This window comes from Pagrus major, chromosome 11 (genome assembly GCF_040436345.1).
Source record: "Pagrus major chromosome 11, Pma_NU_1.0".
Taxonomy (NCBI): Eukaryota; Metazoa; Chordata; class Actinopteri; order Spariformes; family Sparidae; genus Pagrus; species Pagrus major.
The window spans coordinates 5,009,537-5,034,661 of NC_133225.1; the positions used below are offsets into that span (position 1 = coordinate 5,009,537).

The window sequence follows — 25,125 nt, forward strand, 5'->3', positions numbered from 1 at the left end:
AATATCCCACTGCAGCGATATGACAGTGTCCCACAGTGTCAGTGTGATCATACCCAGGATGACACTGGCCGGTGACCTGGCTACTGTCACACAGGCCTGCGTGTCTCTCTGCAGGGGGAATGACCTGGGAGCTGTAAGGACACCCTGACACGGAGGACGGGGAGAGCAACAGTGAGGCAGCACTTTCTCCTCACTTCTACACATCGGATCAAAGGATGAACTGTGTAGAAAGAGATCATACGGTGACAGAGTTTTCAGTAAGTCTCAGGGTTTCTACGAAAGTTCGTTCATAAATTTTATTAGCAAAATACCATATTTCCTTATATCTGTTACGTCTCAATCAGAGATACACGACCCTGTATGAATGTGTGGCAGTCTGCTAACCCACTAACATCAACGAGGAGAGCTGCAAGACTAATTTCATCTATGCTTCTGCCAGGTTGCTATAGCAGCACTCAGCTATTTGACATCAGTATCCTGCCGCTGCCACACACATCTTTGCCTTTATTCGCCAAAAACTAGGGAACACCCTCAACCTCCATACTGTCCACCACCAGCTGCTGTAAATCATCAGATGTTGTACCGATAAAATCCTTTTCTGCCAAAGTGCTTTGTTTAAAAAAAGCTGAATTAAGGCTGCTTGTAATGTAACAAAAGGTCAAATAGACGCAGAATGAGGAAGGTCACACAGTCTTGTTATACGTGTATTTACAAGCACTTTATTGTTGATATCATCAGGTTTTAATCGCATAATGCAAATTCTTAGGAAAGCAGGATGTTATTGTGTTACCGTCGTGCAGACTTTCTGATTGTATCTGTTACATACAGGTGGGGCTGCAACTGACAATTACTTTCATTATGGGTAAATCTGCTGATTATTTTCACGATTATTCAAGTGTTTCGTCAATATAAAGTGTCATGACTCTTCATTTACGGTCATAAATGAGTAAGAGAAAAGTAGAAAATCCTGGAACCAACAAATGTTTTTGACATATTACTTAAAATAATGACTGAATTGAATCAATTATTATCAATATTTGGCGATTCATTTTCTTTCCATCGACTCGTCAGATTGATGGACTCGTTGCGATCATTTTCAGTCATGAATTTTGACTCTCTCTTCAGATCGGTTACCCTGGAAATAAAGTAATGCACTTGAGCTCAGGAGACTAGAGGCTAAATGCACTTTCAGATCGAGGAATCACCTGAATGCTGATTCATTTCCATCTGTATTATAGACCACAGGACAGAGGTTGACTGTTTAAACTAGTGATTATTTTCCATTACAGAATATTCTGTTAAGTTGTTTTTCAGGTCACTGATTAATTGTTATATGCAGGAAAAATGTCACAATTGCCACAAAGTCACATTAATAGTTTGTCCTGTGTTACCAACAACAGTTTGAAACCCAAATGTATTTATTGTGTTAGAAAAGCAACGATTCTTAATATTTGAGGAGCTGGAATCAGATCAATTTTCACTTTTGCAAACCATTTTTTAAAATATCCAGAATGTTGATGATTAAATTTCTGACTTAATTGATAAATCTCATTTCATGGTCTAAAACTGTCAAACAAAAAGGAGTTAGTCTGACTCGGCAACTTGTGACTTTAAAAAAGACATAATAATAATAATAATAATAATAATAATAATATACTTGGTCACTGCCGGCTCACTGCCACACAAAATGTAGCTTGTTGTTCCATCTCGAATTCGATTTCAGACACTACAGCCAAAACAACTCACAGGGTCCATTGTGAAAGCCTTCATCACTTGTTGATAAGCAGCGATGCTTTGTGTACCAAGCAGACTCACATCTGTGACACATCCACTCGTACTCGCCGAGTGTATAATACCTTCATCACTGGGATACGCTCGAGCGAGGAGGCTGAGAGAGCCTCTGACGTGTGTCAAACAGCAGAACATATTTCACATATTGCTGTGGACTAACGAGGCTCGAGGCCGTCGGCTCCGCTGTGTTGACTAGAAGCATTCTCTGAAGGTCTTTGTGACCAGGGCAGTGACGCACACACCAGCTCCCTGGAGGCTGAGCGTGGAATTCGAGTCGAGGGACAGACGGAGGGGAGGGGGGGGTCGACGCTCTCACGAGATTAAACCATGCTAAGGTCTGCAACCAGTGACTGTGGTGTAACCAGGCAACACAGCCAAACCCACGTCAGCACCAGAAGCCCACTCAGGTAGAATCACTCTGCCAGAAGCCATGTCACTGCTGAGAAGATAAATCTCCCACAAACTGAAAAATAACCAGAGAAATAGTCTGGTATGCCTTTAAAAACACTGTGAGTCCTTCCTTTTACTGGACTGTTTCTCACTGGACTCATGTATTATACCTAAGATTTAGAGGAGCAGATGTTTAAGTAACTTAAATATAAAAGTACATAAATATGCACATTTGATACATATAGTGCTACAATACTGAATAATTCAGGTCTTTATAGCAACTCAACAGCACAGACTTGTAGCCAATGTGAGAAACTTTGTGTATTTCAGTTGTGTTGTGCAAAAATTGCATAAATTTGGTGTGTAAATCACACCAAATGTATGCAATAGATACAAAAAGTTGTGAAATTTGGCCAGTAAATGAAACGTAATCCTTGAGGGCAACGTCAACCGTCAACTGAAAGTGCTGGTTCTGACAAACCACTGACTGCTTTTGTTAAAGTGTAAAAATCCAAAGCTCCATTTAGAAAAACAGTCATTTTATCATCGTAAAAACACACTTCATGGATGCCATATCCAGTGCCCTCTACTCAGTCTTTACACAACAGCTACAACAGAACGCTGTTTGTTGACTTCAGCTCAGCATTAAACGCAATCTCACACATGAGGCCGATTGGAAAACTTGAGTATGACACTCTGCAACTGGATGGTTTGAATTCGGACCAGCTCTGGTTTGGTTATGATAAACCCCTTAACTCATTCAAGTAGATGTGAAAATATTTGGGGGAGGACATCAGAGAACATGAAGGGGAACAACAGCGTGTAGAGCCAGCGTATCTTCATATCTACCTGGGTAAGTGACCAAACCAGAGTTGGTGATTGGTGAGAAGAGTAACAAAGTGAATGATGTATCCTGTTCGCTGATAAGATGACTGTCTGTGGATTGATGAATGGAGTATTGTGGATTTGGAAAGAGCGATAGCAACTGTTCCTGGTTAAACAAAAAGGATCTTACTCATTAACTAATCGGTCTCTCTTTTTTGGGACCATTTAGTAATGTTGTCACACACAAACAATCTGAGCCTGTCACTGGCAAAAACAAGCACTTTTAGTGGAAGGTCACTTATTCATTCACTTACACACCAAAATATGTAATCACAGGGCTGAAGGGTTTAAATACAGGGATGCCCATTTAATGTTGTTTAAGCCAATGTTCCACTTGTGTAGTGAAAACTTAAAAACCTGATGGTGACTTTGGTGAGATGATTCATATGTGGGAGTCTTTTCCTGAAAAGGAACTGATTGAAAGTTGTTGAAACTCGAGTTAACACTTGTGGCTTCTGCTACTCTAATTACTGTCTGTGGAAGAAAACACAGGGCAGCGTGGTTCAGACAGCAAAATAATAATAATAACAATAATAATTATTATTATTTAATGGGTACATCTGGATGCTACAATGTGCTCCCTTATCTTTAACTACACTTACAGCACTAGAAGAATCTGGCAGATAATTACTACCTGTCAAAATGTGCTACCCTACTTTTAACTACATTTATAAAAGTAGTAGTCCGTTGTGATAGCGGGAATTCAGACCTGGCATTAACATTTGTCTTGACATGCAACGATCCCATCCGATTTCCTGCTCTATAAACAAACTGACACGTACGTCACTGGGACAGACGGACACCATGTTTTTTTTTTTACACAAATAAGTTTATGTATGAAGTTTGCCGAATTAACGAGAAGGCCCAAACAGTTCAGAATGTGTTGCAGAAAGTGTTTCACAAAGCTTATAACGTGTCTTCTTACTCAACAACTCACAAAATTGAGCAATTTTAAAAGGGAGTCTGGGGACTTTCTCCACAGAAGACAAAGAAGTCCGCTATATTGGTTCCTGTTTGTTTTATTTGTAAAATTTGACCTGGTTACTGTCAATAAAATGTTGTCTTCTTCATAAATTGTTATGTTGCTACATGTTGTCAGGTAAGACGCACGTTAGAGACAGAAGCAGACAGATGCTGCAACAACCTTCTACAGATACTTTTTACAGGGAAAGAAACCATTTATTGTGGCTATTTTGCAAGGTTAGTAAAGTTTCTCCTCACTTTCCAATGTTTAAAATCACGTAAACTCAAAGGGAGTCTGGGGACGTTGCAGTTAGTTGAGACAGTGACCACAGAATGTGACCACATGCGGCTCAGACCACCTCCGAATGCGGTCTGAGTGATCGGATCACTAATGCTTACTGAATGTGTCCTGGGGATGTTCACACCTGTACTCAGAGCTGTCCACTTGTGATCCGATCACTCTGGACACATGTTGATACCGGGTCTGCACAGCGTCAGTGGCTATTCTTGTATCTGGTATTTTTTTGGTTTCTGGACTTCTGCATGGTCGCCCAGATGATTTATCTAGATTAAAAACACCACTGACTATTTATTTGGATGTACATCAGCGTACCAATGACAACAAAATCACTCATTTGGTTTACAACACGTCAAAACATTATTGGAAAGTGTCCACAGCAGTTTCCCACAACCAGATGCGATGCCTCTAAATGCTTGTTAGGTCCAACCAACCAGTTCAAGACCTCCACATACTCAGTTTATTGTCGCATAAAGCAAAGACACATATTAAATCACTGCATTGTGCGTTAGAAAAACTTGAACCGACTATGAAAAACAACAGTCAATTTACTTTAAATCAATCAAGTTGTTTCCCAAACCAACACATCTCATTTGACGCAAACACACAACCTGAGGTGTAGGAGGTCATCGTTGGATCAATAAGTCCTGTTATAATCCAACAGATCAATCAAGGAGCTTAAATATTGAGCTTTAAGGTTTGGCTCTGGTGTGATACTGTCCTTCAACAACAAGTAGCCTTCATCAGTAGTTAAGTAACTTGAATCTCTCTGATATAACAAAGGTACATTTACTCAGGTATTTAAGTACAATTCTGACACTTGTACTTTACTTGTACATCTCTGAGGGAGATTTTCTGTGACTTTTTGACACTTTAGTCACTTTATACATATAAAACATACACAATACTATACTTGTGATCTACCCAGTAGCATACAAAGTATTTTTAATTGGCTCCACAATGAATTACAGCAATCAAACTGCTCTTATATGAATGTGTTGGTGATCAAAACAGAATAATCCACGATATAAGACTGTGACAGGAGCCACTCTGCATTACTTTTGATATTTTAAGCACATTTCTTTCTTTTAGGCCTGAAACTTACACACTTTTAACTTTTAAATTCAGGACGTGGTGTATCTGCTCCTCTCCTCTGCTCCCTAATTCCTCTTTAGTGTCACTTACTGCTGTGCTGCGTACCAACCAGTGTCACAGACAGGACATATATCCAAACACACAAATCAAACAGGCACCTGTCCACCTGATGAAAACAACCTTCATGCTGTTTTTCTTGACATAAACTGCTGTTGTGATTATAGTGAACGACAGGAGGCCACAGTTTTACCAGCTGGTGTTATTAAAACCACAGCATTATTGTCCTCATGTCATGTTACACTTGGTAAAAAGATTATTCATGTAATCTCTGTGCTGAGACTCACCTGGCCTCTCAGATCCGACTCACTTGTTGTTGTTTCCTTTTTCAAAGTCCAGCCATGAAAACAACAACAACGTCAGAGCAGCTGGTTTCACTCAGACGTGCAGTTTTACTTACTCGTCGCCGCGTCGAGAGAAAAAAGTTTGCCGACGCCAGACAGTGAACATCGAGTCGTGTCGGTGTGCAGCTCAGCGTCAGGAGGAGGACGAGGACTCAGTCAGCTGCTGCTGAGCTGCTGGGCTGGACTCTTATCTGTCTGCTGGCTGAGAGGAGGCGGCAGCGCCCTCTGTCGGAACCACTGCACACTGCACCTACACGCGTTTGTTTGTTTGTTTTTTATTATTTTTAAGTTCTATAAAAAATAAAAATGTTAACATTTTACATTCAATACAAACAAACAAACAAAAAGAAACACATTTTAGAGGTCTGCTAAATAAAAGAAGTAAATGTGACATTTTGAAATGTAGTTTTTGCCAATTTCTGTTTTTTCAGTTGTAAGTTTTCAATAGAAGCCATCTAATAATATAATAATATATAATAATATATATAGAGAGAGAAATATTTTTATAATATTAAATAATATATATTCAATCAATTGTGAAATGCGTGACGTGTAAAAAGGAAATACAGAAATAAATACGTTTGAGGAAATAAATAGGGGCCAAAAGCAAAGTGAAAATAAATTAACCAATTGGGAAACTAAATAGGGAAGCGAATAAACAAGGAATTTATAGAAAGATAAATAAATGTAGAGGCAAATTTAAACAGAATGATCAGTTTTCGTGATACATTTACACATAAATAATCAATAAATATTTATTTCCTTTATGTAAGTGTTAGTAAAAGTACCAATACATCAGTGTAAAAATACTCCTTAACAAGTAAAGGTCCTGCATTTAAAATTGTACTCCAGTATGTCATATTTCAAAACCACAAAGATAAAAAAGGCTTTTTTACGAAGGACAGAAGCACAGCTGTAAATAATAAATTCACTTTCAGCCTCCTGGTATCGGTGGTGCCGGCTCACTGTCGCACCGTCTTACTGGGACACTTGAACAGAACCTCTTGTTCATGTTATTAGGAACAGCTGTGTTTTTCCTACGGTGAAAAGGATGATAAGGACTCCAGTTGTGGCTTTTCCTTTATGAAATCATAACTAGAATCAAAGTGGGAGCCAGAAAGCCAAAACCAACATGCTGCCTGATATCCCAGCACAGCAAGAGGAGGAATCATCTCTTAAAGCTGCTGTAATAACGATAGACGTCACAGATAAAAGGGCTTCTGAAGTACTAAAATACAAAGAGAGAAGTTTTCTTTCAAAAGGAGATTATTTAAAGATTCTTTAAAGACATAAATTAAACATTTCAACAACCATTAGTGACACATAGTTCAGAAAAATATACATTAAAATACAAATGTTTGACCATGCTGTAGTGCTTACAGTGACATCATTGTGCACCAAAGACATTTTGCAGTGATGTCTCATACTCGTTTACTTTGCTCCCAAGCTTAAGATAAAAATCGGCATTATAACACTGGTAGCAGAGTCAGATTTAGGGGCCCGGGGGCGCAAATTTAGTTGGTGGGCCCTGTTAACTTCTTGGCTGCCCCTTTGTCATCCTACTAAGGTTGTTGTTATGCAAGTTTATAATGTGCTATAATTAGCAATAAATGTTTCCATCTTACCAAACAGTTTCAATAAACCAAGTCACCACAGTTCAGTTGCCATGAAGTGAGCATGGGGCATTCAGGGCCCAAGGTATGGTGGAAGTTGCAGTGCTGTTCTAGCAGCTAATAATGCAGCTCATCTATGTTTAACATCAGATGGACTTCACTGCTATTTAAACGTTACATTTTTCTAGACAGTTTACATTTTACAGAAACCTAACTGTTCAGAAACAACAATTGCATAATAAAATGATAGTTTTGATGATTTTGTTCCCGACAGTCACTCTTCAGCCACCTTCCCGGTGATCCTGTAGCTCTCCGTCGGCCCCTGCTCTCCACACGTCAGCCGGCTCTCTTGGCTTTCCGGCTTCACCAGCGTATCTGTCAACAGTGAACATAACCTTAGAAAAACATCCGCTGCATCGGAACATGTCTGATGTGTTCATTCGTTTCTTTGTTTTTTCATTCATTCGATAACTGGATTATGATGTGGTTATGTGACCGACCTGTTTGTAGACTGTCTGCTGACTTGTTCCTGTTGTATTTGTGGGAGGGAGCGTAGAGGAAGATGATGGTGAAGACATACAGGTTCCACATGCCGTAGATCCCTGTGAGAAAAGCACTGTGGACTTGGAGAGTGTAGTCTCCGCAGTGCCAGTGGCCTTCGCTGACCTGGTGGAAAATAAGAAAAGTTGGAATGTTTTATCAGAGCCCAAACATGATGATCATAAAACCAGCGGTTAGGAATGTCGATCAATAGAGGGGAAATACGTACTTGATTTAATATGAAGAAGATGACGGTCATGGCTGCACATGCGAGAGTCACCAGCATCAGAAACTTGAACCTGAAGATAATACCCTGACAACCAGCAAGAGTGGAAAAACGTCCAGGATGTTGTTTTATCCATTTCAATATCCCAATATTTGACTTTTTACTTGTGATTCAGATATTAAAATAAATAAATCAAACCTTATAACGCAGTCTCCTGGCCTCTGGCATTGCAGGAAGTTGCTGCAATTTCCCACCGATGTTCCTGAACACACAATGCACCATGGCACACAGGGAGAGAAAATACAGACTAACAGAAATCCCTGCCACAATAATGAAGGTGATCTGTGATGTCGGTCAAGGAAAAAAGCAAAGACACCCACATTTAAAGTATGTTCTTCTAAGGCAGGATAAATATGTGAAGGATACTGCCACCTTTGTCCCAATTTCTGACGCCCAAACACTGTAGAAAGGGTTGGCCAAATGAACCCCCCTTTATAAGAAATAAAGAACATTCATATTTAGAGAAAAGATATAATATAAAAATATTCTATCAAAGCAGCTGTGTCATTACCTTTCACTCAGGTCAAATATGAGGAGAATAGAAGAGCAGAACACCACCAGCCCGACCTGCCACCAGTACGCTGACAGCCGGTTCCTCTGACTTTGGTCCTGAAGGATTTGTTGTTGAAAGAAATTGGCATGAAGGTATAGACAAAAGCACAGTATGGAAAAAGTAAAAAGTGCAAACCATGAGGTGTTCGCCGCAGAAGATGATCCAGAAACAGAAGAGCGTTGAGTAGAAGACGCCTTGCTGAACGTCTTCAAACAGCAGCATCCACGTCCACTCGAAGCCCAGGGAGAGCCACTCCACGGGTACGTTCAGGAACGTCATGGAGATACCCAGAGCAAGAATCACCCTGTACAAGGAGAGTACATACCGTAGTGACTTACACTTAAACTGGCTCTTAAAAGACAAGTAACTCTGTGCTGCAGGCACAGTTTTGACCTGGTTCCAGCAGGCCAATCTTGCACTTTGGATCAAGCATTTTTCATTTCCCCTGCTCTCCACATGTCCCCCTGAAGCCCTGTGCACCTCTTAAAAGTACAACAGAAGGTTGTGAAGTGCGTTCGGCTTTTTAGTTTGCACTCAGTATTTCAACTTAAGAGCAATGAAGCTGTGTTGTGTAACTTCACTCTACTTTTGAAAAAAGATGCAATAAAATATCTAAAGCCTGTAAAGCAGCATGGATGGAGGGATTGTATGGAGGCCCACTGTGTTATATAACTATATAACTAATAACTACAAACTACAAATAATGAAATAAATAATATGAAATGTCACATAAACACAAACACAAACGCATTATGGGTTGAAGTGGCATTACTGGTGTTATTAAAGCGAAGCAGTTGTTGGTTTGATGAACACATTTAGCCCACTCTTCTTCTTCTTCTTCTTGGCACATACCTTTCCAAAAGGACTGGAGGTCTTGCCATGAGGCCGATCCTGTGCCAGTACCAAACTGTTGCCCCAAATATCCAGGGACTGTACGCAGTCTTCATGCTGATCCACACTTTAGTGAAGCCTCCATTCTGGTGGATGCCCTTAGAGAAGAGAAGACTTTAAACGCAACGCAGCCTTGAATTTTAAATGAAATCATAAGACTTGCACTCACCACTATTTGGATGTCCTTTATTTCTCCAATGCCGATGTTCACCGTGTCGTTCACAGGCAAGCGCAGGTTAATCAAAAAATATTTGTGCGCCACACTTCCCAGTTCCATGAATGGTATGGGCTCACAGTGATAAAAGCGGCCTTCGTTTTCATATGTCTGCAAATGCACGGGCTGTTATCGGTTAATAAACAACATTTGATATCAGTTTATTTGCATGTATTAGATGCTGTCACACAGGTTTACCTTAGGGACTGCAAATGTGCATCTGAGTGGCCGTTGCTCCACTGAGTGAAACTTTGTGGTCCACTCAGATGTTAAATCATCCCTGTAGGCCAGGCCGGCATCAATAGTGATGGTAACATCATCTTCTACACAGCACAAGGACACGATTCAGTTCATTAGATTATATACTGCATTATGTTCATATTTCTGATGAAGACTCGCCTCTTACCGATCTGATTGATCATTTTGAATGCAATGTCGAACTGCAGAACAGCCAGCATGTACTGAAACCAGGGGCTCATCTGCTTGTTGGGAAGAGGTATGTGCACGGCAAAAACAATGTCGTTGGCGTCTAGCATTTTGGCCAGAGGCTCGTCGAAGCTGTGGACCTGCTGGCACCGATCTGATCCCCACGGCACGAGCCAGCCGCGTGCCCGGTGGCGATTAATGCATTTGGTAGCCAAGTAGCGAATGGCACTGGTGGGATTGGGAGCTACAGCAAAGGCGGAATAATCCATCAGAGGCATGTGGTTTGAGTTATATTCTGTGAAGTACTGACAGAATAAAGCTTTATCTCATCACACGGGGAGAAGCCAGGTGAAATTAACAGATTTTAGGTACATAAAGTAATAAAAATCTGTCTACTTACCAATTAATGCTCCAAGTATGATGGAAAGAATTTGGAAAACAAGAATAAAGACAGCCATGAAAGCCAGTTTCTTAGTGCTCATGTTCTCTATGATTGCTCCGGCCATTTTTATAGGATGATCTGGAACAGTGACACTCAAGACGACAAGCCCGTGTTCCCAGTAAGGTAAGTGCTCCTCTGCCGCTAACACACATCTGAGACTCCCACGAGTCAGAAATCATCGTTCAACAGAGTGAGTGCGGGAGGGATGGGGGCTGTGACCATCATGTGGTGCTGTATGATTAAAAAAAACAAAACTGTTGTCTATAAAACATGATTCCTTTATTGCTTAAAGAATACAACGTTGTAGCATAGGTGAGTGAATGTGTGTCACAACTAGGTTACTTGTCTTTACACTGAGGTTTGACCACAGTCACAATGCAAATGTTTGATACTGCACCCGAGGGGGGGTAAGAGGAAATAACAAATTCAGCCTGGATATCAAAGCATCTTACAAAGTCAAAGGTTAATAATCCTTAACATTGTTTACACTGACTTGGCGTCAGCGACGAGAATCACAGTAGCACCTACACCTTTAAAAACAAGAAGAAATAACAAAAACAAACACTAACTCGGAGCTGTTAGTCTGTCATCGATCTTTGGTTCTATGAGACAAAAATATTCTGTTTCTGAAAGGTGTGGCTAATTATCAATACTGTGTGTGGTTCAAGGGAGAAAGAAAATGCAACATAAAGTATCTGAATGTGCTAAAATTAAACAAAATGTCAATTTATTCCTATACTTAACCAAAAAATTCCAATATTCACAACCCCCCAAAAAGATCTTGTGTTGAACAAATATACCAATGGGGGGGGGGGTAAAGAAAATAGTCTCTGTAAAAATGACCATCAAAACCACAAGAAAGGAGAAATCGACTGCTCTGAAATTTTTCTAGAGCAGTTCTCCTAAACCACCAAAAGTGATCTAGTACAACGGATAACAGAAGCTATCTGGTGCAGTACCTGAAGAGCGAACACTTGCTGCGTTATCACCAAAATTCACTGACATATCCAAGGCAATGTCTGCCTTCGGTGTGTCCACATTACATCACATCCAGAAATCTACAAATTACTCACAACATAATGTCAAGACATAATTCAACAGAAGCAACTGGGGGGAAAAAGGGGGGAATAAAGAGATTAATCAAAAACTTCACTAACAGCCTCTCAATCCAAATCATTTTCAGGTACTGGTATCAGAATGTGTGGCCATCTTGAAATCCCCCTTCATCTCTCTCTTCAATGTCCATTCCAATGTGCATTTTCTCATGTTACACTGATGTAATACCAGCGGTCTCATGTCTCTGACGATGACAGCACTGGGAGATTTGTGCGCCAACACTATCCCAGGAAGGGGATTCGGACAAGGTGAACGACGTCCCGGGGATCACATGTCATCCTCTTCGTCTTCGTCCTGAGAGGAACCGGCCTGCTGGGCGGCGCTGGCAGATGCTGCTGCCATCTGTGCCTGTTGGGCTGCCTGCTGCATCTGTAGCCACTCCTGCTGGGCGAGCTCCGCCTGCTGCTGCCGCGCCTGCAGCAACACAGTCGAACCAAAACAGAGACATGAGACAACTGAAGAGCTCGTTAGGCGATTACAAAAGGATGCTGATGGTGAAATCTGATGTCGAATAAGAGCTGAACAACAATAACTGTGTTTGACTCTTAAAAGATATTAGGCTTTTGACTATGGTGCTGCTGCCAGTTTCCTAGTGTAAGTGCTAAATGAAAGTGCCATGCATTATCAGACATCGTTGTGCATTTTTAATGTGTATAAAGTAGACGTGTTTGCTTGGAAAACAACAGCTGAGCAAGCAAACTGTCTGCGCTGGAAATGGCTTTGCTGAATCATAAAATGTAAACTTGAGTTTTGTCTTTTATAAAAGCGTTTTCAGGTGCCAAAACATTTCAGTATGGTCAACTGAAACACAGAGGCAGGCGGGTATCCTCACTGCATGTTTATGGTTGTTTGACATTCAAATCAGAGCAAGATTCAAGGTTCAAGGATTAATTTTTAAAATACTCATATTGCTCAATATTAGGGGTGTAAATCACAAGTTTCATCACGATACGATATATCGCTTCTTTGGACGGCAATACGATATTTCCCGTTATCACAAAGTCTGCCACGATACGATTTCGATTTGATACAGGGGCCTGCGATCGATACGAGATGATATCATCTGCCCATTTAAGACAATCAGTTACATTTATACCAACTCACAAAAAGCAACTAAAAGCTGACTTGACGATTTTATTACTGAACTCTTCAGTGGAAATATTTTTATATTTAATGGAGCTCCATGAACTTCATCAGTGTTCATCATTTTTTTCTAAAAGCATGTCCCAAATGTTTTTTATGTTCACATTGTACACTACAGTTATAAAACCTTTTCTTGCTCAGACAATACATCCATCTGCAAACTTGAGTGATCGCAGTCCTTTTAGTGTCTTTCATTAGACTACCTGTAATTTATTGTCATTTTCATCCTATTAGATGCACATGTTGCCTATTAACTGTGACATTGCATGTTTAAAAGCGTGCCTTCTTCATTTTAGTACACATAACTGCAATGTGTAACTAAGAGTGGAAACAGTGAGGGCAACAGATGTGCTTATAGAAATGCAGCACAGTGGACACAGATATTATTAGGAGTCCCTGTGTCTTTGCATTTTGTTTTGGATCACAGTCTGTTTTAATAAAGCTGCTTGCAACATCTCAACTGTGGCTATGACTCACAACAACACTGAGCCCACGACACAGGAAATACTGAGATATCAATTGTTATGCATCCCCAGTGTAATCATTCATTTAGTCTATAATGGAGACACGAAAGCAGATGGAAACGGCTGCTGACTCAACCACCAGTAAGTTTTCATTTGACAAAATTAAATGGTGAAAGCGAGTTTTATAGAGAACCAGTCTAAACGCTGATGGCATCATTATTCTATAGCAATTACAATGTGACATCAACATTTACTCTATCATGATACTTTAAATCAAAAACTTTGTCTGTGGCTAGATTCATATACTATTAACCTTTTTCCACTTGTGTAAAAGGGGTGACCACGCCAATATGTTAAAAATGTTGTTTGTTTTGCTCTTCAGTTAAACATGTAAACACACCAAAACTGTACTCTTAAAAGGGCACTATGTGGTTTTGTAGAATAAATCAAACTAATATGAATATTTACAATATTAATAAAGGTGTTATCAGGTATTTATCCATAACTGAAAAAACAAGCTGTTGTCAGAGGAAAATAAGGTCCCCAGAAGCTAGAAAGGTGGCAGGGTCCGCCACATATAAACAAAGTGAAACAGTATGAAACTGTGTTGTCCTTTGAGGTCAGTTTGTTTATTCAGTTGTGAACACAAACCTGTGTTTGTTTATTTAGTTTGTTCAGGCATGAACAAAAAAAAGATCTTTCTCTTCTGATTAAAACTACACAGCGCTCCTTTAAAAGTTTACCACATGTTGCTGAATGACTTCGAGTTGCAATCCTAAATGTCCCTGCAGAAACTCATCATCCTCATTGCATTTAACCAAAAATCAAGATTAGTTTAAACTTTGTCCTTGTCGTACCTTGGCAAATAACTCCTGCTGTTGTCTGAGCAGCTCCTCCTCGGGGATGCCCAGGTTCTCCAGTCGAGAGCTCGCCTTCCTCCTCTTCAGGGCGACAGTTTTACACTCCTGCAGCACGTCTTTCACTTCAGTGATGTACGATGCGAAACCGAGGCTCTCCAGGGCTGTGGTTGTGAAAGCAAGAGGGCGAAAGTGCAATAATTACTCTCTGTGGTTGAACATTCATGGCAGGCAGATTGGACACACCCCCCCTACCAAATCCCTCAAAACACTGGTGGGTGAGTAAAAGACGGACTCACCATTGATGACGTGCTCTGGAGATATGGTCTTCTTGTCGGACTTGTTGCATATTTCATTGGCTTCTGAGGATATGAGGTGGATGAACTCCGTGCAGCAGTTGACCACAAGCTCCCTGGCGTCGTTAGCCACTCGTACGTTGGGGAGAGTTTCTTTTATCATCTTGTTGATAGCTGCTCTGGGGATGGTGAGGTCGTCGTCGTTTCCAGAGGAAGAAGCCATCGTGGCAGGCATATGACCACAATTCAAAACAAATGGGGAGAGATAAAAAAAAAAAAAAAAAAGTCTCCGGTTCTTGACTGGGTGGTGAAACACAGACGTCGACACACCTTCTCGAGTCGATGGAGTTAACGTATACACACCCAGGTCAAGACGACACCAACTTAAATGTCATCAAAAATGACGTTTCCTCAATTGTTAGCCGGCGGCTGCTAGCCTGCTAACTAAAGCTAACAGCGTATATACGTGTTAAAACAAAAAAAACGAAGTGCTGTGTCTGCAGTCCGTGACGGGAAATGAGATGTCCGAGAAACGCTCAAGCACAAACAAAAAAAACAAAACACCAAAACCGTCAATACTGGGGAAATTATGCTCAGCTAGCTAGCTAACAAGCTAGCTAGTAGCTGTGGTCCCTGTCGCAAGCGAGCCGCAACCCAGAAGACAAGTGAAAGCGGAGCTCGAGAGCATGGCTAAAGCTAGGCTAACAATGAACTGCCCCTGACTTAAGTGGCCCAAATAGTTTGGCCGGGTTGAATAAAGTCGCCACAACACTGCAGGTTATTCTTTCACGCATCGACCAACAGAGCCGAGCATGTCAAGCAATGTTAAAGGTGCTATAAATGCATTTATATTTGTATATTCTGTGTAGCATTAGCTTAAATGTATGCGGATACAGCGTCAAGCCCAACAAACCGGAAGTGGCGTCACCGGGAGGTGTTTGAGGTCGCACTGCTCGCGGGTACCGCCACCTGCTGGTCATGTAGAGAATAACACATTTCTATTTATTTCCTCTTTTATTGTGTGTTTATTATTTTTTGTTTTTTTGTTTTTTCTGTTTTCACCCTCATGTTTTTATGAAAACTCAGGAAGTCCATGTGGTGTGAGGCTCAGAGCAAACAGCTGAATCCCAGATTAGGCCTGGTGTAAATAGCCCACATAATCCAGTCCCTCAAACATAATAGCCTCGGTCCGTGTCATAACTGGTTTTTGCAAAGTGATACATATCTTTACTGCTCACTTTTAAATGTTTAGACTGCAATAAGAGAAATACAAAACAACCCTCAACTATCTGGATTATCTGAATGTTCATTTGATGCACTAAGTCACTGCCCTTCATAGTTTTCCTTACTACACTACTTACATATTGTGTAATAAAGGGCTTGGGGGCTTAACGAATTAAGAGAGTTATGGTAGTCAGCTGAATGTGTCAGGGTGGTCTGTGGTTTAAAACCACCGGGAGGAGCTCACATAAAAAGAGATTGCATTTTCACAATTATTTATGGCTTTAGTTTTTTTTAATTGTTCACAGTAATCATTGTTTCATCACAAAGAAGCCCTACAGCCAGAAATGAAACAAAGGAAATCTACAAGAAACATTTGCATGGATGAATGTATATCTCCAGGTATAACAAGGATGAGTATGAGCTCTATGAGCTGGCCTTGTCCTTCTCCAAGGTGAAGCTCTTTCGACTTCTCCAGCGCAGCAGTTTGAGGAAGTTCAGGCTGGCGTTGAAGACCTTGTCGTGCTCGAACACCATTTTGTAAAACGTGTCGATCGGGAGGTCACCATTGGGGTCAGCGTATTTGAGCGTGGTCATGGGAGTGTAAAGCGTGTTTGTCTGATGACGGAAAGGGGGGTCGTCCATGGTCATGATCTTGAGAGTGTGCTAGGAGGAAAAAACACAGAACAAAAAACGTGAACTTAAATCGGTGCAGACCATTTGTAGATCAGTTTATCTGAGTGCTTTCAGGTGAAGACAATAATATACCTCTGCTATGTCCTCGGGGGTCTGCCCGAGGGTTTCAAAGATCTGTTTGTAGTTCTTCAAGTAGATGTTGGTGAACATGTCCGCAGTCACTTTGTCAGCATTGCTGAGATCAGTCTTCAAGCCCTCGTCATAGACTTTACGCTCGAACTCTGTGATCACTGGCCCGGGCTCGATCAGGCTGATACTGAGGGAAGAGAGGAAGAGAGGCACATACAAACATAATTTCTCAATAGGAAACTAAAAAGCAGCATGTTATGTTATAAAGTAACTGAATGCTACAAAGCTAATGCTATATTTAGTCTCTTATTGGACACCACCCTGCAGAGCTATTCCCTTTAATACTCGGTTATGTAATGATACTGTGTTAGCGCTTGCCTCAAACCAGGGTGTGCTATGGTTGTTTTCACGATGACTTATTTTGGCTGGCATATTTTACTCTAAATGATAACACAGTGGTGGTTATGGTTGCGCAACAGGAGCATGCAGATGTTTCAGACGGAGATGTGGTTTGCAGGTATGTTCATGTCAGCGCTGAGGGGGAGTGTTGAGAGCACAATTTGAATCTGACTAAGAAACCAGCACAAAATGAAATGACAGAGAAGAATCAGTTTCTTACTTGAGATTAAACCTCAGGGCTTGTACCGCCAAACTTTCACAAAAGCCTTCCACTGCAAACTTGGATGCTGCATAGATGTCATTGAATAAAATTCCTATAAAACAGAAGAGAGTGAGACATCGTTAAAACAATGTTTTCACACTATCAACAAATGCTCTTATGATGATCAGATGTAACCGGCCTCACCCTGGATGCCCATGACACTGCTAATCACCACAATATGGCCCCTTTTCCTCCTCTTCATGTCAGGAAGGACTTCCTTCAGCAACCGCACAAGCCCGAAGAAGTTAGTGTCCATCACAGTCTTCATCTCGTCGATGGACTGACACTCGATGGGTCCAATCAGACCCATCCCAGCATTACTTACTGCGAGAGGAAGTCAAGCATGACAAGAAAAGTTACAGAAAATATGCATATTTGCAGAACCAATACTCATACATAGCTCCACTTGCAGATTTCTGACTGCTTGGAACCAAGTGGTTTGGACTCACTAAGAATGTCCACCCTGCGCTCGGGCAGGCTGTCCACACAGGCTTTGATGGAGTCCTCATCACATACGTCCAGCTGTTTGATCTCCAGAGTCCTGCCCAGAGTCCGACCCGCCGCCTCGACCAGCGCCTCACCCTTACTGAGGTTCCTCATGGTGGCATACACTACAACAAACACAATCATTGATTTATCTTGTTTTTGTTGCTCAGCACGGTTGTAAAAATGGCAGCTGCTAAACTCAAAGTGCAACATCTCTTCCAGAAGCAGTGTCTCAGTCGCTCAGGATGATCTGGAGACATTTGCTTTGTTGAAACTTTCAGCTTTTTATGTTACAACATTATATTTCTATATGCGACGTGCCTCGATCCAGCAAAGATTTCACGCCTACAAAATGTTAAACACTGTCTCAAACGGTCGTCTCTGGCTCGGCAGCCCTCTTGCCCAGCAGTCACACCACCACCATCCTCTCCTCCTCCTGATACGATACACATATTTTAGACACTTACTGATATGAAACATATTAAAACGTACAAACTTAACGTATCGGTGGTTTGCAGAAACCTTTAATACCAGTATTTCACTCTGAACACGACTGTTATTGTTCTGTTTGTGTTGGATATTCTTCACTTCACAGCCATATAATGACATAATAGTATTAGAAGTCACCCATGTGGCCTCACTCTTGAATATTTACCATTATTATTCATCATTAACAAAGATTAGTCCAAATAAGAGACACTTTACTCTCTAATGTCTCAAAATATATCAGTGTTGAATTGATGTGGCTAATAATAAAAACCTGGGAGGTCATAAAGAGGTGCATATATAATTCAAAATCATGTACTATATTAAAATTAACATGTAAATTGTCAATAACCACATTTCACATGAGAAAATGATTGCAAACATAGAATAAGACGTCCTGATCACTGCAACTACCCTCTGTTTGATCCAATAGCTGCTAACTTTTCAATTACTCAACATATTCAGTATTACAGTTTTCAGCTTCTTTCAAAATGTGGCAAATTTACCCATAAACCTCTTCTTGTCATCTTTTGCGATGCGGGCAGCCAAGGCGAGGCCGATCCCCGAGGAGCATCCTGTGATCAGTACCACCTTCTGGCTCATTGTGCCCGCTCAGTGTTTGTCTTGCAGATCCAGCAGCAGAAAGGAACAAAAAGAGGAGACAAAAGATGTGTAGGTAGTAGAGGTAGACAGGCGACGTGGACTCACTTTTAAAGCCCGCTCCTTAATCCACAGGTCTGCAACTCAGCAGAAGCCTTGTGCACATGCGCTACAGATTACCATCCAGCATGGCCTACACATGGTGCTGGTGCCTGGTGAGGATTTAGGCTCATGATAACAAGTTTATTGTCACAGTGAATTGTAAGATGTGGAAAAATATGCTCAATCAGACAAGAACATTTTCAAAATTTTTATTAAAACTGTGTTTCACAATCTCAATTTGTCTTTGCAGTAAAAAGGTCAATTCTACATACAAACATACATTCTTTTGTCGCAAATGCCAAAACCTCGTCTAGGAGACTATGTCGTCACGTACGTTGATTATTCTTTGAAGTCCGGTAATAAATGCTGAATTATGGATGTTTGCAGGTGTCTTGTAGGCGGTTTCTGCTTTTGTGTTTTTCTACTAATTGAGACGTTGTTTCAAGAGCTGCTCGAAGTCTTTGACCCAAAACTTGGGGTCCCAGGCGTGGAACCATCCTGTGAAGTTGAGAGGCTCCTCCTCCTGCTTAATGGTGCTGATGGGGATACCCCTGCGACCAGCGGGGTCCGATTCCACGTAGTCTTGCACTGAAAAGGAAAATGAGGCTCCATGTGTGAACAAAGTCTGGTGTATTTTCTCCTAATTGTCTAATATCTTTAGTTTGTCTTACCGATCTTGCCTGATCCGGTTTTCTCGGTCTCGTTGGCCTCCTTTCCAATCCAAACGAAGATCTAGATTTAGGGATAAGGCAGCAAGAAATATTAGTTCTACATAATCGATGCTGATGTGACACTTTAATGTGTAAAATTGATGGAGCTACACTTTAAAAGCAACTCACCTGAGCCCACGTGTCGAGAATCATGACATCATCCGGTAAGAGATCACTCTGTGTGAAGTCACCAGGCACCTCCTCTACCTAAATACGGAGACACACATGTTTACACAGTAGCCATACAAAAACATTCAAATAATAAGGTTTAAAAAAAACAAAACATATATGAGTGTATGTGTTAAAATAAATAATGTCGTTAAATGCTTACAATCAGATTGCCAGTCTTGTTAGAACAGGAAAACAGTCTTGGGGCTCTGACTGCCATCTGCAGGGTCTTGGAGGTCTGGTAGGCCTTCTTTCCACCCAGTGCTGCCCAGAAAGCAGCTGAAAACAAAGAGAAAACCACAGTTTTTCCAGGGGAAACATCTCACACTGTTATCCTGCACAGATCAAAGCTTCTTTTCAGCTCTCACCTGGCTCCTTGCCCTCCTCCACCTCCGTGGCAGCTCCTCCTAGCAGGCTGGCAACATACAGAGCTGCATCCATCTCCTCTCCAGTCTGTCCCTTCCCCTTCCATAAGTTCAGGGTATCAGGAGTCTTCAGCACAAACACATCATTTGTATTCAGGGAAGAGGCATAGGGCTCCACCTGGGTTGGCGAGACACAAACAGAGAGGAGGGTTTGGTGTGAATCGCTCATTAGAAAGCGTCAGTTTATTCACATTCATTGTGCAATGACCGAGGCTGACCTCAACGGCCCGTGTGGCCTTGGTGGAGGACTGGCGGATGTGGAAGAGTCGTTTGCTGCCAGCCTCACTCTGGCCACCCTCACGGCTTGTCCCACCCAGGTGGATGACCAAAAACTTGCCCTTGAACATGCTCACGAAATGAGGAGGTTCTTGGCCCTGAGTGACACGAACCTGCCGAGACACAGCAGCAGCTAAACATACCGTATATATACCGAAGACAGGGGTGATACATTGTTTTCACAGTAGACATCTTACCTGGGTAGCCACTCCACCCATGGAGTCGTCCAGGGCGATGGTGAGGATGGCTGAAGCCCCCAGTTCATCCCGAGAGCACTTCCGCCCTTGCCTAAAAACAGCAAAACGTAACATATTCACAACTCATTCAAGCGCGCAGTATGCAAACAACAGATGTAAGTAACGTGGGATCATGGGAGTTGTTGTCTTCATTGTTAAACAACCACGACGCCATGGTGAAACGGTTGCACTCACCAGGTGTAGATGATGTGCTTCTCTCTGCCTCCCGTGTTGTAGCTGTACAGCACCAGGTAACAGTCACCTCCAAAGAATTGTCCATGGGTGGACGGGTCCGTCAGTACTTTATCTTTTCCTTCCACACGCCAAATCTACAGACACACACCAATGTTGCATCTACACACGCTGACATTTTTGCAGACATGAATATACAGCATGAGCGTAGTTAGGCTAGTGACCATACCTTGACTTTCCCGGAGCCATCGTCCACCATGCTGTGCTGGGCAGCCATGGCCGCCGTATCGTGGAGTGTGGAGGCGTCGAAGGGAATCTGTTCCACCTTGGCGATCCGACCCATGATGAACGGCTTACTTGGGCCTGTGGTCTCATCCTTGTCCAGCCAGTTGAAGAAGAACTGCTTGAACAGCATGGTCTCAGCCCCTGCTGCCAGGATCTGGACCTGTTCGTGTCAGATATGGACAGAGGATATTCTTAAATACGTAGCCAAACGATCAAGTTTCTGGTTTTCACTGCACGGCCACAGTACCTGAGTATTTGGGTCGTAATTCTTTTCTTTGATGAACTTGTCTGCAGCAGTCCTCGCTGCTTTGCGCTCATCCGGACTAGCTTCTTTCCCTGCAGTTTGGTGTGTGGTACTTTGGTTAGAGACTTCAATCTAAAGTCTTTGAATGAATCATATTCTCCCAGTTGGAGCATTGATAAATGACACAAAACAAACTAAAGAGGTTGCAGAAATGCATAGGTGTCGCGGTCTTTTACCTTTCCACACAAATATCTTTTTGTTTCCACCATTGTCCAAAATGTAGCATTCATTCATGAGGAGCATGTCTTGTTTGAATGGGTTTTTATCAGCCACCTTGGTTGTCTTCATGGTGCCAGAGGCGTCAGAAAACTAGAAAGAACAGAGATGATCAAAACATTTATCACCTGCATTTTTAAGATACTGTAACATCACAGGAATTCATTTAAAAGCTCAACATGTGTGTATTTACCACATAGAGAGATGCATTGTTGGAGTTCTTCACATCGGTGTGTTTATCTTCAGAAGTTGAACTTGGGAGGTTGGGCTTAGGTCCAAGCACCTATAAGTAAACACACACACACACACAGGTTGCATCATCGCACTTGCATTCTTCCTAGCAGACAAATAAAGTCAAAGTCACAGTTACAGCCACAAATATTACGTTTCCTGTATAATAAAAAAAAGTGAGTTAAAAAAAAAGCTCACCGTAATGAGTTTCTCTGGTTCAGAGCCTTCGTCACACATTTCTATTTTACCGCGGCCCCTCAGCTCATTGTCCTTGATGTCAATGGCCAGCTCAGTTGTCTTCAGGCGCTCATAACGATTGCAATTTGAGCCAGACCAGTGAAAGATGTCCTAGTGTTTTTTTTTAAAGAGAAGAGCAGAGGGGGGGAAAATATGGAAATTAAGTTTTGCAACACCTGAAGCCTGTATTAATTCATTAGAACATACTTTGGGTAGATGTAGATCACCTCTCCCAAGACAATGATGAAGCAGTCATCTGTGTTGAAGCTTTTCCAGCACATTTCCACCTCCCTGGCTTTGATGTTCCTACGACCTTTAACGTGCAGGCAGCGTTTCATGTCTGCAGCATTGGTCTCCACTTGCTTAAAGCCGGAAGCGACTCCACCTTTCTTTGGAAAGCAAGTCAAGACAAATAAAGCATCAGAACTGTGAAAACTTATACTACATCTGCATGTTAGGTAGATTTCAAACGATAGCCTAATAATCACAGAGTGACACCCAGGAAATGTACACTTGTTTGCTTTTCTTACCAAGACTTAGATGAGAAGATTGCCACCACTCGCATGTTTGTATGCTAAAAATGAAGCTACAGCCAAGAAAGTTAGTTTAGGTTGGCTTGGAAAAACAGGGGGAAGCAGCTAGCCTGGCTCTGTCCAAGGTTAGAAAATATCTAGCCTACCTCGTAAGGTCACTAATTGACACGTTATATCTCATTTACTTAACTCTTTTCAACAAGCAAAGTGTAAAAAATACATTAACTAGGCTGTTTCCCTGTTTCCAGTCTTTAAGCTTACCTACTGTTCATATTTTGCGTACATGCATAAGAATTATATCAATCTTCTCTCCTAACTCTTGGATAAAAAGACAAAAGACACGTTTTCCGGTGGCCTAGTTCATCTCATCACATCTGCAGCCCTCTGGTGTTTAGGCATTAGAGAGCACCTCTCTGCTCGGCTTGTTTGCCGGTTCAAACTCTCCATGGAGACCTTCAGCAGAAAAAACCTGAGGGAGCAATCAACCCCGGCTCCGAACAGTTCCCAAAACAGCACCGTGACGAGTTCTACTTCCCATATAAACATAACAACACTATCCGCTTCGGTCATTTCATTGGTTTCACTTTGTAATGCAAGTCTTGCTTGTGTTATCTGGTACAAAGACATTAATTACTTGGATTGTGGTTCCTAAAGGGCAGAGGTCATTATTTTTTGTGTGCATAAATCATGTTTCACCTTGTACTGGATGCCTTTCTTGAAGTAGCTCAGAAAGATTCTCGACTCTTGGCCTTGAAACTCAGTAAACTGTGTTGGGCTTCCACCTAAGTGGTCGTCCAGCTGCATCATGAAGATGGCAGAAGCCCCCCTCTCATCCTGGGTAGCTTTCTCACCTGTGGTATAACAGATAATAGTTTTAAAATAAAAAGAGAATTAGATACTTCATTAAACCAGGGATTGCTTTGAGACATCAGCAAAGAAATCTAAGCTCAATACCCATCCATGAGTGAAGGTAGAAAGAACGGTCCATGGTGCAGAGCACGATGTAAGCATCTCCCTCGTAGAAGCTTCCTTGAAGTGCCTTGGGGACGGGGACGATATTCATTTTCTCCAGCCGCCACACCTGCAGGCCGGGCTCCTTCCCTGCAGTCTCGAACTCTTTGTGGTGAACCATAGTGCTCAGGTCCTGAGAGGAGACATGGCTTCATTAACAAGTAACCCATCAGGACAGAGCACGAACACCAAGTACATTAAAACACAGAAGTTCAGAGATTTTGTCAAGTCGTAAGAGGAAGAAAATTAACTGGAAACTGGAAAGTCTGTTTTTTAAGCACAGCATCCAACTTCATTTTTCACTATTTTCAGATATTTTATAGACGATAAGATACTCAATGATGAAAATATTGGATTGTTGCAACAACAGTTTCATACAGATTTGATTTCCGCCACTAAGACTCTCGAAGTCAGGAAACTGTTCTCGTCATGTTTGGATTGGATTGGAGAAAAAAAACAGCCAAAACTGAGAAAACACCCTCCTCATTGCTATAGAAACATAGTAATCCCAACTTCTAATTATCACTTGAGATACTCTTCAAATTCATGCACATCACAAAGCATTTAAATGTTCGCTAAAGTAGTTACTGTAATTTTTTTTTTTGGAGCAATCTCTGGCATCTTATCTTATCTTATCTACCATTCCATCAGTAGTGCATTCTGAAGCTTTTTTCCATTTCAATTACAAGTTCTTGCTCTCCCAGGTCCACCATATATTTACTTTGCAGCATTTGTTGCCTAACCTGTAATACAGGTTGCAGTTGATAATTGGATGAGTGTTGATTTAAAGTGGTGAAAAAACCACCTGATGAACCAGGGAGTGTCCTCTCCTCTCACTGCCAAACTGCAAAGCAAAGTGTCGGTCTGGTGTTCTGGAGGCAGGAAGTGCCACTCCCCATAGCCCAGGACAGACAAAACATCTATCTTATGCTGTAATTATTGCCCTGCGAAGTTTCCACCCAGTTTTAGGAAGGTTTTCCACTGTTTTCTGACTGACTTTGGTTCAATTTTCAATTTCTAGTTACCAATCCCAGAAAAATACACTGCTTTATTCCTGCATTCTTTCTTTGTACTTTAAAAGACCTATTATACACATTGTGCATTGTCAAAATATTTTACTGCCTTCGTTGCAGAATCAGAAACAGAGTTCGTGTCAATGTGAGCGTGTAAGTCTTGCAGATATTTGTAGTTGGAGATTAGCTGATTTCTCAAAAGGTAAAACAAGTAATTTAACAGTAATTTAAAAGATGCTATCGGAATAGCTACAGAGCATTATAATAGTAAGTTTACAGCATTTTGCAAAAAACATGCATTGT

The 25,125-nt window shown here is 41.5% G+C and overlaps 5 protein-coding genes across 6 annotated transcripts in view; all 5 read right to left on the bottom strand.

The window, feature by feature from the left end:
* Window positions 1-5,966, bottom strand: part of gng12b (guanine nucleotide binding protein (G protein), gamma 12b) — a 32,148-nt gene extending 26,182 nt beyond the window's left edge. Inside the window, exon 1 of one of the 2 annotated variants that reach the window (XM_073477193.1) lies at window positions 5,767-5,966. The gene's annotated coding sequence lies outside the window, so the exon portion shown is untranslated. The remainder of the gene's footprint in view (window positions 1-5,766) is intronic. The other variant, XM_073477192.1, reaches the window with a different exon arrangement.
* A 632-nt stretch (window positions 5,967-6,598) lies between these two features.
* LOC141005094 (protein wntless homolog) lies at window positions 6,599-10,965 on the bottom strand. The gene is made up of 12 exons (XM_073476852.1): window positions 10,747-10,965; window positions 10,327-10,590; window positions 10,119-10,243; window positions 9,876-10,031; window positions 9,668-9,804; window positions 8,951-9,119; window positions 8,774-8,871; window positions 8,629-8,692; window positions 8,401-8,544; window positions 8,206-8,289; window positions 7,937-8,102; window positions 6,599-7,811 (listed from the first exon to the last, which is right to left on the bottom strand). The coding sequence occupies exons 1-12, from the start codon at window positions 10,850-10,852 to the stop codon at window positions 7,711-7,713; spliced, it is 1,614 nt and encodes a 537-aa protein (XP_073332953.1). The 5' UTR covers window positions 10,853-10,965; the 3' UTR covers window positions 6,599-7,710.
* An 80-nt stretch (window positions 10,966-11,045) lies between these two features.
* Window positions 11,046-15,579, bottom strand: dr1 (down-regulator of transcription 1). The gene is made up of 3 exons (XM_073476853.1): window positions 14,668-15,579; window positions 14,369-14,532; window positions 11,046-12,318 (listed from the first exon to the last, which is right to left on the bottom strand). Exons 1-3 carry the CDS (start codon window positions 14,897-14,899, stop codon window positions 12,172-12,174), a joined length of 543 nt encoding a protein of 180 aa, XP_073332954.1. The 5' UTR covers window positions 14,900-15,579; the 3' UTR covers window positions 11,046-12,171.
* A 732-nt stretch (window positions 15,580-16,311) lies between these two features.
* On the bottom strand, window positions 16,312-18,886 carry LOC141005172 (retinol dehydrogenase 8). The gene is made up of 6 exons (XM_073476953.1): window positions 18,790-18,886; window positions 17,761-17,922; window positions 17,456-17,635; window positions 17,270-17,363; window positions 16,654-16,837; window positions 16,312-16,551 (listed from the first exon to the last, which is right to left on the bottom strand). Exons 1-6 carry the CDS (start codon window positions 18,884-18,886, stop codon window positions 16,312-16,314), a joined length of 957 nt encoding a protein of 318 aa, XP_073333054.1.
* Window positions 18,887-19,181: 295 nt separating this feature from the next.
* scinla (scinderin like a) lies at window positions 19,182-23,936 on the bottom strand. Its single transcript, XM_073476562.1, has 16 exons — window positions 23,753-23,936; window positions 23,495-23,649; window positions 22,493-22,654; window positions 22,227-22,376; window positions 21,991-22,080; window positions 21,758-21,890; window positions 21,525-21,613; window positions 21,222-21,437; window positions 20,996-21,129; window positions 20,762-20,852; window positions 20,507-20,677; window positions 20,232-20,406; window positions 20,027-20,142; window positions 19,825-19,902; window positions 19,657-19,717; window positions 19,182-19,573 (listed from the first exon to the last, which is right to left on the bottom strand). Exons 1-16 carry the CDS (start codon window positions 23,928-23,930, stop codon window positions 19,410-19,412), a joined length of 2,163 nt encoding a protein of 720 aa, XP_073332663.1. The 5' UTR covers window positions 23,931-23,936; the 3' UTR covers window positions 19,182-19,409.
* Window positions 23,937-25,125: the final 1,189 nt, after the last annotated feature.